General features: G+C 40.9%; 3 protein-coding genes across 4 annotated transcripts in view; 1 reads left to right on the top strand and 2 right to left on the bottom strand.

The window, feature by feature from the left end:
- Positions 1–7195, bottom strand: part of pla2g7 (phospholipase A2, group VII (platelet-activating factor acetylhydrolase, plasma)) — a 10987-nt gene extending 3792 nt beyond the window's left edge. The window contains exons 1-5 of one of the 2 annotated variants that reach the window (XM_010748059.3): positions 6772–7195; positions 6175–6302; positions 5884–6034; positions 5394–5487; positions 5214–5282 (exon numbers count right to left, since the gene is read on the bottom strand). In XM_010748059.3, the coding sequence (XP_010746361.2) occupies positions 5214–5282; positions 5394–5487; positions 5884–6034; positions 6175–6302; positions 6772–6835 (506 nt within the window). In that variant the 5' untranslated portion in view covers positions 6836–7195. The remainder of the gene's footprint in view (positions 1–5213; positions 5283–5393; positions 5488–5883; positions 6035–6174; positions 6303–6771) is intronic. The other variant, XM_019252865.2, reaches the window with a different exon arrangement.
- A 1027-nt stretch (positions 7196–8222) lies between these two features.
- On the top strand, positions 8223–16149 carry ints9 (integrator complex subunit 9). Its single transcript, XM_019263498.2, has 17 exons — positions 8223–8354; positions 8802–8929; positions 9034–9094; positions 9619–9681; positions 9859–9998; positions 10140–10226; positions 10982–11102; positions 11237–11371; positions 11514–11625; positions 11784–11964; positions 12461–12521; positions 13347–13518; positions 13650–13774; positions 14959–15126; positions 15393–15491; positions 15575–15712; positions 15845–16149. Exons 1-17 carry the CDS (start codon positions 8346–8348, stop codon positions 16019–16021), a joined length of 1977 nt encoding a protein of 658 aa, XP_019119043.1. The 5' UTR covers positions 8223–8345; the 3' UTR covers positions 16022–16149.
- An 836-nt stretch (positions 16150–16985) lies between these two features.
- glrx5 (glutaredoxin 5 homolog (S. cerevisiae)) lies at positions 16986–20664 on the bottom strand. The gene is made up of 2 exons (XM_019263490.2): positions 20147–20664; positions 16986–19111 (listed from the first exon to the last, which is right to left on the bottom strand). Exons 1-2 carry the CDS (start codon positions 20445–20447, stop codon positions 18939–18941), a joined length of 474 nt encoding a protein of 157 aa, XP_019119035.1. The 5' UTR covers positions 20448–20664; the 3' UTR covers positions 16986–18938.
- Between the last annotated feature and the right edge of the window lie 75 nt (positions 20665–20739).

Genomic DNA, 20739 nt, shown 5'->3' with positions numbered 1-20739 from the left:
CGTCTTCTTCTGCTGATGACAGTTTTGGTAAGTGATATTAATAATTGATCTTATTATATAGAATATTAGTTTAGTTGAGAAAAAAACTGCCTTAAAGAACAACTTCATCTTGATTTTTGATATACAATCTGTTTTCTTTCCTTCCTTTCAAGAGGCTCAGCTGTCAAAGATAATTCATCTCTCTCTGATCATCAATGATGCTTCTGCAGATACCCGGCATGTTAAGCAACAGCCAGAGGAGTGACCGCCCTCTATTTCTTTCATGTGCCTTTATCAGACACCACAAATGGAAATGTCTCAACTACTTGTGTTTTTAGTTCATTTGGATGGGTTGAGTACATTTAATTTCTTAGTTGTGTTTGTTCTGTAAGTCTTCAATGGCAGTCTTGATTTCTTGGATAGACCTGACAGGTCATCTTTACCTTTTGGCCCGATGGCTGGTTTCATAGTTCCTATTGAAAAAACAACCAGCAGTTTAAAATAGCCTTTTTACAGCTTAAGTATTCGTTTCCAGTTTCCAGCACCCTTGTGTTACACGACGATCTGTTCTGATAAGATGCCTCCATAATTCTTTAGAAAAGTACTGAATCTTTTGTTGAATATAAAAAAAACTGAATGGTTGTCAGCTGAAACGTGGCAGTTTTCAAGAAAGTTTTCTGTATTTTGTGTGGATGCATGCATGCGTTGAAGATATATTTATGTGGCACAATAAATATAATTACAAGATCTGAGACAAGTCATCATTTTCCTTCCCCCTTGTTTGAAATAGTCTTATCACTGCCGAGAACATTTTCAGAGAATTAGTCTGTTTCTCATATTGAGCAACAGCACTGTCGAGTTTCATACAAGCACACGAGTCTGACATTTCAGTCTTTCTTGAAAAGTATCAAAAGCATTGTTTAAGCCTTGGAGCTTGTTTCTAACCTCCTATGATTAAGGAGTGCACAAACCCGAAAGATCAAGCCATTTGAATAAGTGGGCACAAAATGTATTTGTATACAAACCAGATTTATTAGATTTCCGTTGTGTACAAATGGCATATTCCAGACTATGAATGTATAAAAGCAGAAGGCAGTTGCATGTTATTGACCCACATGTTAACCCTTTAGTGTTAATATTCCTTTTAATGATTTCCTTATGTAGCTGTACTCTGTTGAATCAGGATTATTTTGTGCTATCTGGCTAATAATCATCTAAGATCATACAAGTCTTCATACCATCCGTAGCCAATTGATTGGGTAGGATTTTCTTCATAAAGGCCTCATCAAGTAATCACACTGCAATCATAGTGTAGCTCGCCTCTGCTGGAAAGTCATTTATCCAAAGAGACATGCAGCATTTGTGTGGAATAACATAATCTCAGTTAGTTTTATATACACTTCAAGATGAAAAATGATTAAAGAATTCTCTAGGAAATGCCGGTAATAGTGAAGATTTCACTCAACAGTGGAAAAGAGGAAGTGTTCAGCTGGCTCGTACGCAACGTCCAAGCCGCATGAAAGAACGCTGGTCCACTGAGTTTGAGAATAACAAATCTTTCCTGATGTTGAGGTAGAGATTATCTTTCCCATCCATTACTGCTCCAAATTGCTATCCTGAAATGCCAGCCAGGGCCCAACTTGACATTTTAGTACTGTCCAGTGAGTCCCATTTAGCTCATGGCCAAACAGCCGGTATTTTCACAGTATATGAGGCAGATCAGATGGCAGATTGAAGCACGGTGACATTAGTCCCTTGAATGAGATTTTCATCTTGTCCGTCAATCAGAGGGCCCACCGATTGAAGTTTTTCTCTAGACCTGCAAAAGTCCAAGCAGATTTTGAGCATCAAAAATGCAGCAGAACACAGAAATTAAAAAAATAACATGCAGGTACGGTTAGCAGTTTCTTGGTCATACCGAGATGGCGTTGCAGAAAGGCTAGTGTTGCTTTGTTGGAAAGGTCTATGCGAGCTCAGGGTCAATCTCTCCTTTCAGCTTCATCAGCTTCCCGATCCAGTTGCCAGTCAGGAAGTGAAGTCTGGAAAACTCTGGTGAACTGTACCTCTGATGAAGAAATACACATAAAGTAAACATTACCACAAAGTCAGGATGAAACAGACCAAATTTGAATTTGGCGTCAGTTCTACCTGATAGTGATCATTTTCCTCTGGATGACGGCAGAGTCCAGCTTCCTCATGCGACTGAGTTCCCCGCCCACTGGAACTTCTCTGAGTTGATGAAGAAGATTGGCTGTTTGACGCGATGATAGAGTTCGTCATCTAAAGGGGTCATCCAGGCGTCCAGCGCTATGCCACACCTGAAGGAAGAGAGTTCAGTGTTTCTAAGATAATGCTAAAAAATACAAAGAGGATACACATTAGTGCAATGTCTCTAATTGACATCTATGATGCTAGTCTGTGAAGGTTCTCAGTCATCCAGGTTCTTTGAGAAGAGTTAAATCTGGGTCAGCTAGACTTTGCTGTAGATCCAGGTCAGAATTTAAGAAGCCTCTTGGACCCAGATTCTTAATTCTTACTTAATACTAGTGACGCAAATAATATATATTTTTACATTTAACTTTAGTTTTTCTTCTTTACTTACGATAGATTGCAAGTATTTCCTGTGAATTCAATTGTTCACATATATTTGATAATATTCCTGCTTCATGTCAAGGAGACTGGCTGATAGATGGATGTACTGTATGAATCCACGTACTTGAATTTCACCTCTTGCACAGAGCTTCGATCACTGTTGCTCCCCGAAGGAATGCCCCACAGCTGCGATCCTGCACATATCCATCGAGTTCTGACAGTCAGAAGAGAAAAATGGATGATGAGTGATAAGAACAGTGAAAAGTTTACCACTATGGGAACGAGTGAGATCTAAAGACCTAAGACTCTGTTTGGAGCACAGTTTATCCCACTGTTCATGTAGATGCATGAACTCAGTGTCATGCTTAATCACTTCATATAATTATGCCAGGTTCAGAATCTCTCTAATTCACATGACCACATTATATTTACAAAGTCACAGGGGCAGCTCAATGACAGAATAACTTTAAACTACTTTGAAAGTGGCTTTAATACTACAGTACATAGGTAAAAATACAGCACAAATGGTACTGTGGTAATAAGTTTTTTATTTTATTTATCACTGTTTAAAGAGACTTTTATCTATTTGATCATTTTTTTAAAGTTGTACGACTTTTATCTTACCAAGTTTTCTTTGACCAACATTTTTTAATTTTGGAGTTTTACTTAAAGTTGGTCGTGTTAGATTACACTGTTACAAGCTGTTACAAGCTGTTTTTCTTGTGTCTCTTGCTTTCTTTTTCCCCTGTGAGTTCCTTGAAGACAAAGACCTGCAATATCAATAATACAAATATCTTGAACTCAGAAACCTGAGATGCTGTGATCCAGAAGAAAAAAAATAAACCTGCGACATGCTCCGGCTTGCATTGTGAGTAGTTTCTTCCAGGCACATACTTCCGTCTTATTATAAACTCTCTTTGTTTTCTGCTGAACAATGTGCACTGCTGCCTGTTTCTCATTTCAAAAGAAAAACTAGAGCACAAACCAAAAAAGTTACCTCCAGCGTCGTCCAGTCAAACTGTGTTCAGGACATTTTGCACTGGTATCCCTAGTTGATTTTAATGAGTGTATCCAGAGCCAGAATACATTCATCTGCTCTCTGTTTGACCTGCAAATGAAACCAAAGGTTTACACAAGTCAGGAGGAAAAGCACACACAAACACTGCAGCAATTTCAGCCTCAATATAACACAGCACAGGATATGTTTGAACACAGCAGAGATAACAGGAGGGGAAACATGCTGAGTGGATACAATTGTATATAAGGATCAGAGACGAAACTGAACAAATAAGGATGTGGTTTTGAATAATGCAGCATATTGGTTAATAAGTATACCGTTCAGATGTTGTGCAATCCAGCTGTAGGCCAAACCCACACAATAGTGGAGAGTAATAAAGTTACCACCCTGACCGGTTATACTATGACTGTTGACACAAAAATGCAGCAGTGACTTTGTAGTGAAACAGGAAGCATGGATTCTACATCACATGAGAACGTACCTGTTTATTTCTGACAGGGAATTCGCTCTCTCCGTGCTTCAGAGATCTGTAGTACATCCACTCTTGTACCAGGTTGTCTTGGGCTGAGGCAGAGTCTCACTCGCCCTCTCTGACTCAGTCTTCTCACGAAAATAATACGTAGCTGAGGCTGACTGGTCCCTGCAGGAAAAAACCCCAGCAACATCAGAATCATCAATGTCAAAAGCTAACTGCCAAAGGAAAAATGTATTTTGGGCTGGATGTTTTAAAAATCATTATATAGATTTGCTTGGATATACATACACATACACATACATACGTGGTGTGGGTGTGTGTGGTGTGGGTGTGGTATTATATATTATATATATATAATCTATATATATATATATATATATATATATAATATATATATAATATATATTCTATATATAATATATATATATATAAATATATTATATATATATATATCTATATAATAATATATATATATATCTATAATATATATATCTATAGATATATATATATATAGGATATATATATGATATATATATATATATATATATATATATACTATGATATATATAATAATATAATAGATATATATATGTATATATATATACACACACACACACATACACAGCTTACAGCACTGCAAAATGACTGTTTGTGATCAAAGTCTCATGTCACAGCTTTAAACTGTCACAACTCTGTGGCTTTAACCAACTGCTAAAAGTCAATCCATGCGAGTGACTCACTGTGGCCATTCTGTTCATCTCCATATGGTCCCCTTGTCTCTATACTGAAAAGAAATGTGATGACCTGGTTCGTACCATTGTTTTTCTACTACTACTCCACAGATAAACAGACAGCGGTGCGCAGAAGAGACTGACCTCTGGTATTGCTGGCTTGGCTAACGTCCAACTAGACTTTCCTACAACTGACACGTGGCCATAGTTTTTAATACATTTACTGTACATGTTTGAATATAGTTCAGATACCTACAGATTCTATACATGACAGCTCACCACATTTGGTCTGTTTGGATTAGTCTTGTACAGCTGTCTTACACTCCTGATACGTGTCGGAAATTAATGAAATAAATCCTGAACATCCTCACCATGAAAACATATCAGCAATAAGTGTATTTAATAAAAAATTATGTACCTGTGCTCCACAGATGCCACAATAAAGCCCTGAGAGGCCAATTCTGCACATACAGCTGAATACAAAGTCCTAGGAAAAACCAAGAAGAGTCAATTAGACCATTTATTTGAGCTGAGTGAGCAAAACCTCCAGCTGATGATGAGTAAATACTGGAGCAGCGATCAGACTGATTGTTTGTACCTGAAGGCTCCGAGGCCATGGGAGAAGATAACTACAGGACATTTTTCATTTGATTTAAATGGAGCATCCAAGAAGGCTGGGATCTTAAAGGAGCCTGAAATAAACACAAGGCAGACGCTTTTTAAAGCACAGAGTGACAGAGCTTTGTACATTTTTTAAGGGAAATGCTACATGTTGCAGTGTCATGGTTTCCAACTCAACTTCAGACAACCGCTGGTTCCCATACATTTCTACCACATGAACATTAACTTACAGAATTGAAACTTAGCAGATGTAGGTCATAAGTAAGTATAGTTGACATTACTTCTACTTTCAGTGTCATCAGAGTTTCTTGAAAGGGCAGACCGTTTTAATTCAGCGAAGACTACGGAACAATAACACAACTTTGACTACAATAAAAATGACGTGGATTATGGAACAAAATGAAGTTGAAACTAGTCCTGGAAAGACTTGAGTTGAAGCAGCATGTTACTAACTAAAGTTAAATTACCAAAGAGGTAGTTGAAAATCCTTTCACTGAGAGTCCTGTTGATTTTCATGAAGTCTGCCAGGCCGTTAAAATACTCCTTGCAAGGCACCCAATCTGGTCTTTCCGCTTTTTCCGTCTCTTGGCAAGGATAGTAGATCCGGAAGAAGGTGCCCTGTGGACGAGACACAGTTTGTCATTTGTTTAGGAGGACAAAAGCGCGACTGTCACTGACATCTACAGAGAGTAACACATCTACACAAACAGACAACACATCCTGTATGGTGACAGATGCTGTTTTCTTTCTTTTCTTACCTTTACAGTGTGGTCCATCATGAAGTCAGTGCATCCCACTGCGTTGGGGCCCTTAGCTGGAGGGATCCCAAGGTGGTTACTGCAGGTGTTCCCCATGGTCAAGAAACTGAGCGTGTACCTCCTCTGCTCTGTCAAACACAGAGACACTTGTATGATACTACTAGACAGGAAGTAATGATGATGACTGGCAAGTCACGTTGCAGACATGACATGACAAAACAACAACAACAAAAAACTCAGCCTGAATTTTAAATGTCAGCATTATGAATACAGCTTTTAATGAACAATGATCGTGACCTTCTACCTTTAAGTCGTATGACAGACTACTTCATTCAGACTTATGAGTGTTTCTTTTACTTTTTAGCTGCTGCTTTGAATGAGGAAACAACAACGAACCAAACGTGACTCAGCTCTGACAGTTATTAAAACATGAATCTGTTCACCAGCCTCGCCGCACGCGTGTGCCGAAGGTCATTTAATGTAACAACAACACGAAACCTTTCCAGGTGTTTTCAACGAGCTATAACGTTACCTGTATGGTGACACTAGCTTACTATATTTACGTTGTTGATAGAAATGCGTGGTTTAAAGCCGTACCTGTCCTTCCCCACTCGTAAATCCTCTTGACTAATAACTGTACAAATCCTCCATGAGAAAACATCGACTTCAGTGAAGTTTCACAAGCGAGCTCGGTATCTTCTGGTTAGCCGTTAGCCACAAATATAAACTATTTAGCCCACCGCAGATACAGAAGTAGTTTGTGTGGCAATGTTGCTACATCAGTTGAGCAATATCACCACGTAAGCCATTATACTTTCTGGATATTAATCTACCGATGGGAGTCACTTGGGAGTGGTTTGACAGGTCGCCAGTGTTGGACTTAGCTAGCCTACTGCTAGCTGCACGGGAGGAGGCTAAACCAGAGTAGTGAGTGAAAGTGTTGCTTCACCGTCCTGTAGCAGCCGCCCCGCGCCACGGCTACACAGAAACCCTCCCCAACTTTAACCTTACAGCAAGCGTTATAAACATATGTACCAAACAGGTGCCCAAATAGGGTAGCATCTCTACGCCTGTCCTCCAAAGTCGTAAAACTGAGTTAACTCGTGTATATATGACTCTGGTTGGAGCCAGCGACTCTGCAAGGCATGTGCGTTTGTTGACAAAAAATTTTTTGACACTTCAATTGATGTTTTGCCTGATTTTTGAGAGACATGCTGTCCTTTACATGGCAGTCACAAACACACAAACGCGTGATGTTTTGTCGGTGTTTGGCATGCCCACAGTCAGTGTAAACCTGTGTAAACCACTGACTGTGTGAAACACTCCGTGTCTGTGGGGGGCAGCAGGGGGAGAGAGTCACGGAAACCAAGAGCTAGTGATGGGAAGTTCGGTTCTTTTTAGGGAATCAGATCATTTGGCTCAGCTCACCAAGAAGAGCCAAATTTAGCACTGATTTGACTTATGACTATGATTTGTATGTGTACACACACACACACACACACACACACACACACATATATATATTACATTACATTACATTACATTGCATTTAGCAGACGCTTTTATCCAAAGCGACTTACAGAGGAGGACATATATATATATAGATATATATATATATATAATATATATATAAATATATATATAATACTATTCAATACATCCTTTCAAAAGTAAAAATTACATTTTCTAATATCAGTAAATTGCTGTAGCCAGTTGTTTTCGTTGTGTTTACAGACCCTTGTAACTCTCTGAAACCGCCCAATAAATGTGCTAAGGTGCTTGTAGAACCACTCTGCTACAGAAAGCAGATAGAAACACCTATAAAACCCTTTTTTTTAAAGGATAGGTATTGACTGTTGGATGCACAGTTTTCATGTGTCTGTGAAGGTTGTTTGTGGACACTGCTCGACACGACAGCTTGGCATTGCAAAATTCTGCATTCTGCCTTTGTGTTTTCAATTTTTTTTTTTTAAAGTGTCAAAATGCTGCTTCTTTTTCTACTATCACTCAACGGCTCCGGTACCCATCGTTTACTTTAAAGAGCCGGTTATTTGAACCGGCTCGTTCACCACCGACACATCACCACTAAGAGCTGAGAAACACTGTGAAGGATGCAGTGTTAGCGAAACAGACTACATAAAACTAATTTATGAGCAACTAATGGTGTTAAGATGAAACTGGTGAGTAAACAAGCTGTAAAAATGATAAATATAGCCAACCCAACCGTTGGCTGTGTATAATGATGCGTCACAGCGTATGTTTAGTTATAGCTACTCTGTTAGCTCAGCAGCTAACAGCTCTGTCTGGTCCTGTCTCATCCACTGTGGCTAACGTTAGCTCTACAGCTAACAGCTGAGTTATGTAAACTGTTTTATATGTGCAGAGCAGCGTGAACAAATGATGTTTAGTCAGCTGGTTAATCAAATGTTGTTTCATGGAACATTTAGTTCTCGTAATGAGACACGCTACAGCTGTGTGTGTGTGTGTGTGTGTGTGTGTGTGTGTGTGTGTGTATACACAGACATACAGACTGGACTGGACTAAACTTTTTGTTGCATTTTGTTCTTGGCACACTTCTGTATTTTTTCCACGTGTGTCTGTATTGACTTTCCTTCCATGTCTCTCAGTATTGTCTCTCTGGTCATCCCACATTGCCTTGCAATGTCCTCAAGTTCAAATCCACCACTATCATGTTGGACTGTGGGCTGGACACCACCTCTGTCCTCAACTTCCTGCCCCTTCCCCTTGTGCACAGGTGAGTCACTGGTATCACCAGTAGCGCCTTTACTCATTCATTTATAGGGGATAGAGTTTCCATTTGTTCTGACTCAAGATGATTTCTTAATTTTCCCGTTTCAGTCCAAGGCTCTCCAAGCTACCCGGTTGGGTCTCTAAGGATGGAACATTGAACTTGGAAAAGGTATGAGAAACTGTTTAGTTGTATTTAAAGATGTGTTCGATTTAGGGGTCTGTATTTACAGAATATAGCAGAAATTTCATATATCATGCATATGTATGTTCTCATTAGTGTATAACCAACTGAAAATAAGAGTAGTTATGTTTTTGTTAGCTTAGAATGAAACTTTAATGTAGATGCAGCAGGTTCTCTGCTGCAGTTTCTACAGTAGCCCAAACACTGGCTATCGATAGGACCTTTTGCATTTTTCACACATTTTGCAACCACTCTAGTTTCTCCTTGTTGTTTGGAACGTGAGTGTGGGTGGAAGGGGTTGCAAAATACACCGCTATCTGCCACTAAATTCTACACACTGGACCTTTTAAATTCAGTTTTTAACTTGTATCTGAACTTCTACCTGTGTTTGATTGTTTTTTTTGTGAGATCACTTAAAGTTCTTTCTGTCTCTTTATATGTCTGTGAAGTGTTTGTTTTTTAGGATTTCTGTATGGGTTACAGAAGTTAACTATTTCTTGTGGTCTTTCCAGGAGCTGAAGGAGTGTACAGGAAGAGTGTTTGTGGACTCACAACCAGAGTTCTGCCTCCCTGAGGTAAACTAAGCTGCCCAGCCACCACACATACAGTATATTTAGCTTCTGTCTTGCTTAAGACATCAGTCAAATGCTTCAAATTAATGTTTTTGTGCAAAACTATGGGAAATTGTAATCCTATAAAGTATTCTCTACTTCTCTACATCTAAACGTCTTTCTCATTTCTATTGGCTACAGAGAGAACTGCTGGATCTATCAACCATTGACGTCATCCTAATCTCTAACTACCACTGTATGATGGCCCTGCCCTACATCACTGAACACACCGGTTTCACTGGGACAGTGTATGCCACAGAACCCACCCTGCAGATTGGCAGGTAAGGCGATAGCCCGGGGTCCAAAACAGCAGTTTTTAAATACATTTTGTTGTTTTTGAGTTTAAAGAAAAATAAATTATGGTGTTGTGGTCTTGTGAACTAAAAGACTTTGGTTGGTGGGCTGTTTTTTTCCCCCCTCAGACTGTTAATGGAGGAACTGGTGAACTTCATGGAGAGAGTTCCCAAAGCCCAGTCTGCCACCTGCTGGAAAAATAAAGAAATACAAAGGTAGGTACACTGTAGAGAAAAATAGTGAACACATGATAGAGCACACTGTCTCTGTGTGGTTGTGAAACAATCCCATATCACATGTAGTGGCAATCTTTTATCTGTCCAATAATCCTCATTACCGCCATCGAACCATTGGCAATAAGCCTGACTGGTAATGAATCTTCTGTTCAAAAAACTTTAATTGAAGAGCAAAAAAACAAAGGTAAAAGATTCAGTCTCAAAGCTAGAATAACCTGGTAAACCATATCTGACATTTAAGTGGCTGTGACATCACCAACAGCCATGCTTACACCATTTTCCTTTTCACCTGTACCTGATGCATTGAACATAATACAATACAGTGTGAATTAGGGCTGGGCAATATATAGATATTTTAATCTATACCAATATGTTTTCAAACGCTATATCGCACGAGACCATATTGTTAATATCAGTATAGTTTATTTTGTGTTAAAATTACTATACATTTCTTCCCTTGAGCCGCCAGTTGGCTTTTATTTCTCCTCTCCCTCTGTCCAGGTCTCCCACTGCTCGTTGACGTTGTCACGTCAGAGTCTCCAATAACTCCAGAAAAAGTTGCTAGATTTGTCGCTAGTCGCTTTTTGGGAAAAAATTAATTGCTAGAGAGTCTGAAACTCACTAAATATAGTGACAAAGTCGCTAAGTTGTCCAACTAAAAAATATTTAGATATGACTTTTGGTCCATATTGTCCAGCTCTAGTTTGAATAAACAAATACTTTTGTTATGTGAGGTTGCTCCCTGGGCCACTGAAGGATGCAGTAGATGTGTGGACGTGGAAGCGATGCTACAGCATGCAGGAGGTCAACTCTGCCCTCAGCAAAGTGCAGCTTGTGGGTTACTCACAGAAAGTGGTAAGAATGTGTTTTTTGCTACACTTTCTGCACAGACATACACTGACACTGTGACACAGTAACTGTTTTTGTCTTCCTGTGTTATTCTACCTTTTGTGTTCTCATTGTGACATCCTCTTTCCTTCTTTCCCTAGGAGCTGTTTGGAGCTGTACAGATCTCCCCCTTGAGCTCCGGTTACTCGTTAGGCAGTTCCAACTGGATCATCCAGTCTCACCATGAGAAAGTTTCCTATGTGTCAGGTTCATCCCTGCTCACCACACATCCACAGGTAGGTTAACAGGCCTAAGGTAAGAGGAAAGTGCACATGGGGCCAAAGAAGAATCTGCAGTGATAAAGATACTTAATACTAAGGTTTTACTTAATTTAAGTTGTGTATGTTTGAAGCATCTCTTCTTCTCCTCTTCTCTCAGCCGATGGACCAAAGCTCCCTGAAGAACAGCGATGTTCTTATTCTGACAGGTCTCACCCAGATGCCCACCGCCAACCCAGACGGCATGCTGGGAGAATTCTGCAGCAACCTTGGTAGGTTCAGATTGAAAAATCCTGAAATATCTTCACGTTATGTGAATAAATAAAAGCGTATGTAAGTGGGCACTTACCTAAAGCTTTATTAAAGTGAATCGTCTTTGTTGATTCTTAGTGTTTTAATGTTGTTATTTATTGTTCATCTGTTCCCGTAGCCATGACAATTCGAGCAGGAGGCAACGTGCTAGTGCCGTGCTACTCCTCAGGTGTGATATATGACCTGCTGGAGTGTTTGTACCAGTTCATCGAGAGCGCCAACCTGGGGACCACTCCTTTCTACTTCATCTCACCAGTCGCCAACAGCTCGCTGGAGTTCTCTCAGATCTTCGCTGAGTGGTGAGGAGCTGTCCTTTGTTTACTAATCTGTTATTATAGAGTAAGAAACGTGGCGCCAGTGTAGCGATGTATCAAGATAAAACCAGCAGAAAGCGACAGATGTGCTGCAGCTGTTTACTCCTTCAGCAATATATCACATTTGTTTACAGCGAGGGGAATAAACACCAACATTACACATGCAAACAGTGCAGATGCTGGTGTTAGTGTTGGAGTCAAACATTTACTGGTGTTGACTGCAGCAGTGCAGTGTCTACCGATTTTAATTTTCTGCCAGAATGGTGCATTGTGGCAGACAAAAGTAATTTCTGTGAGCCAGCTGTGTTTCATCTTGATTTTAATGTTGCTTTAAAGGAAAGGGAAAGGATTATGAACCGTGTTTGTTTACAGCAGCGATACTGCTCTTGTTCCTCTCAGCCACCTGCTGATTATTCTCCTGGATAATTTAGACATATTCTGATCAAGGTTTGTGTTCTTTTTTTTTTTTTCTCCTTTTCAGGCTTTGCCACAACAAGCAATCAAAGGTGTATCTCCCAGAGCCTCCATTCCCTCACGCAGAGGTGAGTCCTGCTGCTGTGTATCATACAAGTGGAAAACAATGCTGCTTTCCGGGGAATAAACTGATTGTCTGCTAGCAGATGAACACTGAAGTGACTCAGCAAAAATCTAAAAGCTTAGAGAAGTTTTCTGAACATCAGTACAACATGGCAATGTTCACTGTAAACCAAGGAGAATGCTAAATTCTCAGCGTTTATATTCAAGTTGTATATTTTTAGTGTTATTTTACATTAGGGAAACTCCTTGTCAGTCAAATAGTTGTAAAACAAGGAAGTTATTTTAATAAAAATAAGTCTGTATCCTCACTAGACTCACTGGCACACCTTCACAGTGCCGATGTTCACTTACAAGGTGGTAAAGAATCTTACTTCATGTACAGTGGTCCCTCGTTTATACGTTCTAAAAATAACCCACAATAAACGAAATCGGCGAAGTAAGTTTTACAATTATTATACATGTTTTAAGGCTGTAAAACCCCTAACCACACACTTTTATACACCTTTTTACACGCATTTTGTACAGTACTCCCTTAGTTAATGAGGACGCAGAAAACATGTGCGGTTCTTTCTTAGCCAATTTAGGACGCAGAACACAATGCGCGTTCATACTGTACAGTACGCTGTAAAAAAAAGCATGCAAAATTACACAAAAAAAATCCGAAACAGCAAGTCCACGAAAAGTGAACCGCATTATAGCGAGGGACGACTGTACTACTTCTGACTTTAGGATCACTTGCCAGACCTCTCATGTTCTTAAGGTGGTGAGTGAAGGTATGGGGAACTTTAATGTCAATTTCTCTTTTAACCATTCCTGCGTCGTCCTTTCAGCTCATCCAGACCAACAAGCTGAAGCACTACCCCAGTATCCACGGAGACTTCAGCAGCGAGTTCCGCCAGCCGTGCGTGGTGTTCACCGGTCACCCGTCTCTGCGCTTCGGGGACGTGGTCCACTTTATGGAACTATGGGGCAAATCCAGCCTGAACACCATCATCTTTACTGGTAACTGTGACTTTATTACAAGTATTGAACATGGACAACAATGGACATGAATGAAAAGAATTTCTCTTGTAGTTATAAAAGCAAAAGCCATGTTTCTTAAAGCCTTTGTGACTTTTATTTCTTGCCTCCAGAGCCGGACTTTTCTTACCTGGACGCTCTGGCTCCCTACCAGCCTTTGGCTATGAAGTGTGTTTACTGTCCTATTGACACACGGCTTAACTTCCACCAAGTATCAAAGCTGCTCAAAGAGGTCCAGGTACAGCTGACACCTGCTTGTCATGTTACCATTCATTGATCTGGTAAATGTATTGCTAGCACTTTGTTATCTACCAATCACAGACATAAGCAGTAAGTAGATTGCATCTACATGAACTGATAGTGTGAGTTTACTGTTTTGTTTGTTTTTAAGGATGAGCTTGACAGTTGGCAAATTGAATGGGGTAATGACTGGAAAACTATCAATTTGTCTTGCTCAGAAATGGCTGTCTTGTGCGTTTTTTTTGTTTACATGCAACGCAGATGAGGGAAGAATTGTCCAACAAGCCAATAATTACTGAGTCGGTGGCAGTCGTGTGGGTGATATCGAATGTAAACAATTTTACGAGCTAAAGGGCCCAAACAAGATAACAGAACAGTGTTGGATCAGCATTCAGGGACGAGCGGGTCGGGAGGGAGAACACAACGGGTCCAGAGAGAGTGAATTGATAGTTTCATTATAAGTGACTCAGTGGACCCTGTGACCCCTCAGCTGCATCTTCCTTCAAGCGGTTGTCCTGGACTTTATGATCTTAAACATTAAATAATGTGTAGCAGGTTTATCTTATATATATACTCAGTGGTATAAAAAGTCCTTTATAGCTATGCTAGTAGCTTGCTTCTATGGGTGGCACGGCCACTCTGTCTCAATTTGGTCCAGATCTAAACAAATATTAGATGGATTGCCATGACATTCGTGATCCTCAGAGGATGAACCCTACTGATGGTGATCCCCTGATCCTGTTTTTCCTCTAGCATCACTTCCAGGTCCAACACTGTAGTTTATGACCACATAAACAAATGATTATTGAATTTGCATCAGCCTCTGCTGTATTGTTCGGTAATAATAATAAAATAATAATCCTCCACCCCTTTCTTTAAGCTTTATTTCAAAAAGATTATAGGTGTTAGAAGAAACCACAGAGCTCATGAGACTGTACTGTTTCACAAACTGCAGCGAGACACAGTTTACACACAGGGCATTGGCTCAACCAATTCAAGATCTCAGACCTAATGAGACATGGGCATAGATGCTTTTGAGAAGTCCCTATGTAGCCTTAATTTAAACCCTCCTTAAGTCCTGTCTGTCTTCTATAAAGTAGGCTCAGTCTAGAGCAAGATACAGTAAACCTGTGACTTTAAAGGACTGTTTGATCACTGTCTCCTGTCTCTGCCCTCCTGCAGCCCCTTCACGTGGTGTGTCCAGAGCAGTACACCCAGCCTCCACTGACCCAGTCCCACCGCTCTGACCTGATGCTGGAGCTGCAGCCCCCTCCCATGCCCTACAGACGCTGTTCTGTGCTCAACCTGCCCTTCAGACGCCGCTATGAACGTGTCTACATCCTGCCTGAGGTGAGTCACATTAGAGCAGTCTAACTAATGTGGGAATATCTTCATCAACTTGTCTGGTTGGACTGAATAAAAGATAAAATCATTACCTTTGGAAACAGATGGTGAGTGCTTTAAAATCTCTGCTGTGTATGTAAGAGGCAATAACATATGGTGTCTAAAAAGCTGTCAGAATTCAAGAGAGAAATGTATTGTAGACATATTCCAACTCTGTCAGAGAACAGGTGGCCAATTTTCTAAGGCTATAAGTCCGATTCTTCTATTCCTAGCTGGCCAACTCCCTGGTGCCCTCTGAGATTAAACCTGGCATCTCCCTGGCAACAGTGTCTGCAGTGCTGCATTCCAAGGACAACAAACACACACTGCAGGTGGGTATATGTCTTCTGAATTTGTGCCACAAATGTTAGTGTGGAAATAAATATGGACACAATTTCCTCTCCTGTGTTGCCAGTCGGTGCCCAAACCCCCTCCAATGCCCCCCAGCAAAAAAAGGAAGCGGGTAATAGAGGAGCCGCCAGTAGTGCTGGCACCCAAACCCCTGCTGAGTGGAGCGGTGCCCCTGGAAGCTTTCCTGTCCACACTGCAGAAGGTGTGAAATCATTCATTCACTTGTCATTACCCCCTCATTTGCTGTGGCTTTGGTATTCCCAAAGTAGATGATCAGCTTATCTGACATTTACAATGTCTCGACGTCTGTGCATCTTTCTCCTCCGCCCTGCAGCATGGCATTACAGAGGTTAAAGTGGAGGAGACGGCGGACGGACACATCCTGCACCTGCAGGCGGAGGACACGCTGATTCAGCTGGAGGAGGACGGGACACACATCGTCTGCGACAACAACGAGCCACTACGCACCACACTGAGAGACCTGGTGCTCCGCTTCCTGCAGAAACTCTGACCTCAGTCCTCTTCACGCACTTAGATGGCAACAGACTGTTTTCATTGCAGCTCTTACAGTAGTTTTACTGTAAAGGTCGGTTATATTTTGTAAAATAGTATTTTGTATTAAAAGATTTTTCAAACATGTTCAAGAATGTTCATGGCACACAAAATGTCCTCTACATAATTAACTCGTTCATATCCTGCACACCTCTATTCAAAAATGTTTTTATAGACATTACGACATGTAAGAAAAGCTCTGGTGTGAGTAAGCTGACTTCTGTCGAGTGGCTTCAGTTTCAGGGTTGTAGTACAGTTCATGCTGCCTCACTGACTATCATTGGTAAAACCTCAGCTTTTCATACAGTGTAGTCAAAAGATTTCCTGAGAACAAGGCATGTCAAAGAGCTTATGGATGAGCGAGTGTGACTTAAAGGTCCACTGTGGAAGAAAATAAGAAATGCTATCTTTATGTGACTATACAGGTAGGGTTTTTTTTTTGTTTTGTAACTACAGATATTGCTAGACCTTTTCCACAGAGTCCATGTTGAACTGCCATGTTTCTAGACCAGAACAGACCAACCAAACACTGTCACATTAGTTTCTCTTTCAAAAGGTGAGTTGCCTTCAACCACTGCTAGATGCTACTAAATCTTACACACTGGACCTACAGTAGAGATAGAATTTTCTCATCCAAAAACAGTGGTTCAAATGTATACACCTCGTTCATGCACAGTACGTTGGTTAGGAAACACAATGTGGTGTTGACAGAGTAGTTCTATTGAGAGGTGAAACAAGTAAATTAAATAGCAATAGTTTAATTTTCAAGCAAATCTGATCCAGTATATTAAATATAAAGATTTACTTGTGTTTACATGATTTCTTTGGGTCTTGAACTGCTGGTCAGTCATTTGAAGATCACCGTCTTTGACTTTGTGTCTCTAGGTGTTGATGGTCATACAAAAGAAACTTCAGGTCTCCTGTTTGTGTCAAAATATTTAATTGTTGCAGGGTTTACAAGCAGCTAAAATACATTTAATAATGTGCTCTCCATGTACAATATCTTACAGTGTACTACATGACCATTGCTTTGATAATACAACTGTGTGCAGCAGGAAGAACATCTAGGACTGATAAATGTAAGGGATTCAGTGAGAAAACTCAACAAAAACACCACCCCCAACCTCTCAAAAGACAAACAACTTCCTTCAGAGACAAAATAAGCACAGAGCTGGACAGACGCAACAAACTTTTAAACATTTGTTTGTCCACATGCGTCGTCATCTTCAGGAAAAAGGTATGATGATATGTGTTGTGTTTCAGTGGGTGTAGACATTAAAACAGGAGGAAGTGTGATATATGGCTCGTGGCTGAAGAACAAATGAGAACAAAGGTGTTGGTTCAATCAAAGGCATGCTGACAGTGTGTGTGTGTGATGGGTCTGTCCATGTCTGTAGTCACCTCTGCTACAGAAACAAAATTCATCAAACAGATGCAATTGAGCAGTCTAAACTGAAACATCTGTATATTACATCAGTCCCTCCCAGTATTAATCCCTAAAACGTATAAACATCAGTTTTGTCCTCTCTTTGTTCTTCTTTATAGTTTACTCCAATTTCAGGCAGTGCAATTTGGAAGGTTTCTAGCATGACATCTTTTCCTGGTGCGAACCAAGCAGCGTTTCGAAGATCTTAATTTGGTCTTGGTGCACCCTGAGGCTCGTTTTGTCTGCAACAGACTGATTGTGAGGAAAAAAAGGACCGTAGAGGTAGCAGGGCTTTCAGAGGGCTGATGACATGATAGAGATTAGTGGCATTCTTGTGTAAATTAAGACACAGGAAGGAAACCTGACAGTCTCTCTGCGGCAGTAGAAGTCCAACCTCGACGTGAAAGGATTTCTCGAGCAGTGGATGTTCATTACTAGTTCTACTAGTTTTACTACTAGTTCACATGGAGCCTGTGATTCAAACAACATTTTTTAACATTTAACACAAGAATACTCGTGCATCGAGATGTGATAGAAAAGTATTAAAACGTAGAAACTAGAGTGTAGAGATCAAAGTTTTCCTCCGTGTGTTTAATCATAAGAAATATTAAAGCTGCTGTAATCAGTGGACAGTTTTCTTCAGCCGCAACGTTCTAGCATCTTTCAGCTCATTGTTTTGGTTTTCTGGCCTGTAACTTAGCTATTTTGGTTCACTTGTTTTTGGCTACAGGAGGCAGCTGTTGTGAGCAAAAAAAGAGCTCTAATAAACACAGTGTGTGCTACCCGCCCAGCACCAAAGGGCAGACAGACTAGGTTAGTGACTAGCTGGTGAACACAGTGGAGCATTTAAGTAGCTAAACAGGCATTTTTCTCAGGAACTTCTCCGTACTACATTCACCAGGTTGCCATAAAGTTGCTAACGTGTTCACCATATCATCTTTACATGCATATACTCTGCGTCGGTGTTGTATTTGCATCTTGTTTCTGCTGCCCCCAAATGGCCAAAAAATGCTATTGCAGCTATAAAGAGAAGCTTAAAAATGTGGATTAGAGGGTTCGGTAAAACTGATTTTGGATCTCAGTGAAAACACTGTCTCTTTTTGATTCCTAGATTCACATCCTTGCCTGTCAGGTACAAACTTAGAGGACCTGAATCAAGTACAAGCAGTGCAGCAGAAGCTCTGTATCTTGTTTGAAGAGGTTTACAGATATTGAATGGAAATGTCCATGACTCAGATACAGTGCTGCTACCAAACCTGTTTACACTTGTCACCTTCATCGGTATGCTTGCGGTTCCTTATTGGACAGAAGTCAATTTTGTCCACGGCTGCCTAAAGAGTAGATTTATCTGATGATATCTGAGTGTGTGAGTAGAGGTGAGGGGGGAGCGGTGCGACCTGAAAAACGTGTCCTTTGTCTTCTCAACTGTTTGGAAGTTTATCATCTTTCTCTACTTGGATTCTTTCTCAGCATTCTGCAGTGCAGAGCTGATTCCCAGCTTCTGTAACTCCTCCACCAGATCTCCGTTCTGGTGCATCTGGAGCAGGATGTCGCATCCTCCCACAAACTCGCCGTTGAAGTACACTTGAGGGATTGTGGGCCAGTTGGAGAAGTCCTTGACTCCTGTGGAAGGCAGATGGTGCTGGTGTCAGAGTCAGACTTAAACTAAAAAGCAAGATTAAATCAGCTGGAGGGAGAAACATGGGAGGAGTGAGTTCATTTCAGTTTAAAAGCTGTTACATGTCCTGCTCCTAACAGAAGAAAAAAAAACACAGTCATGCAGGAAGTGAGGCCTTTTGGTTACAACTCACAGCAACAGTGCTTGGTATGTTATAAACAGATTATGACTATGACAGAAACTCTTTACTTGACAGGAGGAGTGTTGCTTAACCTATTGAAGCAGGTGTGAGAGTTACATGAACTTTACATGACACCACTAGACTTAAAAAAAAGAAGTAATTTTACAGTCAGGGTCAGTAAATATTAGCTTTTGGCACTCTTACAATCATCATCCTGTCTATCTGCACACCCACAGCAGCAGCATGGCTGTAAATGCACTACAGCTGGCAGCTACAACTAAATGAGAGCCAGTGTTAACACTACTTAACATATGTAGTGGGTTTCTTGTTGCTCTTTAACAAGAACTTGAATGTCATGCTCTGTCCCAATTTAACCCAGGTCAATTAGATCCTGGGTGAGTCAGTGTGTCCCCTTCGGCATGACATGTAATGTATGTCATGACTTGGCATTACACCGCTGTTGCAGCATAAGCATCAAGAAACCAAATCCCATTAAAAGGTCAGAGCTGATGTAATTACAAAAAGCATTTCCTCTTTCCTTCCTAGACGTGGGTGCTTTAGATGGTTCAGGTTTGTCTGGATTAGCTGCAAAAGACAGACATGTCCATATTGTTGGTGATACGTTTAAGGACCCCACCCCTCTGGTCCTGCTGCAGAGCACTGATAAAAACACTTGTGCCAATGAAAGCTGTTCACAGGACAGCTGACAGGGGCTGATAAATGCATACAATACTGGTTAGGTTACATGAGTTAGAAGTAAACATGTCCACTGTCACTTGTGAGAAAGTTGAGCTAAAAGTTAAACAGACAAGTGACAACTTGTTGCTGTCATGTCATGAGGTTATTTCATGTAACTGACCTTGTCTCAGGTCCTGGTCCTCCAACACGTTGTACGCAGCATATTCGTCCACCCCGTGCATCCGTAGGATCTGTACTACAGCGTTACTGAAGCCACACATGGGCTGCGCCGGCGTCCCCTTCATGAACACCACAACTTTGTCCTTCTTCACCATCTCACCAAGGTCTTTCTGGATATCCACCGCCGAGCACAGGAACCGGGCCGAGGCCGCCGACCACACGCGTCCGTCGGTCTGCCTCGGCAGATAGACCGCCGCCCCCGACCGCAAACACCTCGCAGTGGCTCTAATTAAATTGTTCATTGTGTTTGGGAAGTCGTTACGTCAATAAGAGAAGAAATGTCGTAAATCTTTACTCGCTTGCTTATATACAAACCGGCGTAAGAACCAGACCGTCAAACCAACACTCCACACGCTCCAGAGGAGGGGCGGGATCTAAGCGTTGATTGGACAGCTGCGACCAAACAGATTCTAACCTGATTTGCCATTGGTCAACGTCAGGCGTCAATTACAGCACTTACACAAGGAAAGCCTATTTCAAAATGACTATTTAATGAAAAATAAATTAATATTCACAGGACTGTTATCACACACG

Source organism: Larimichthys crocea, chromosome XI, assembly GCF_000972845.2.
Source record: "Larimichthys crocea isolate SSNF chromosome XI, L_crocea_2.0, whole genome shotgun sequence".
Classification (NCBI taxonomy): domain Eukaryota; kingdom Metazoa; phylum Chordata; class Actinopteri; family Sciaenidae; genus Larimichthys; species Larimichthys crocea.
This window is presented reverse-complemented; position numbering and strand designations above follow the sequence as displayed.

Bases quoted from the DNA above. Each gene is read 5' to 3' on its own strand.
- ints9 (XM_019263498.2), top strand. The intron at 13,519-13,649 runs GTAACTGTGACT...TCTTGCCTCCAG, and splicing joins GAACACCATCATCTTTACTG to AGCCGGACTTTTCTTACCTG. The intron at 15,127-15,392 runs GTGAGTCACATT...TTCTATTCCTAG, and splicing joins GTGTCTACATCCTGCCTGAG to CTGGCCAACTCCCTGGTGCC.
- glrx5 (XM_019263490.2), bottom strand. From the start codon at position 20,447: ATGAACAATTTAATTAGAGCCACTGCGAGGTGTTTGCGGTCGGGGGCG. The intron at 19,112-20,146 runs GTCAGTTACATG...TGCCTTCCACAG, and splicing joins GGACCAGGACCTGAGACAAG to GAGTCAAGGACTTCTCCAAC.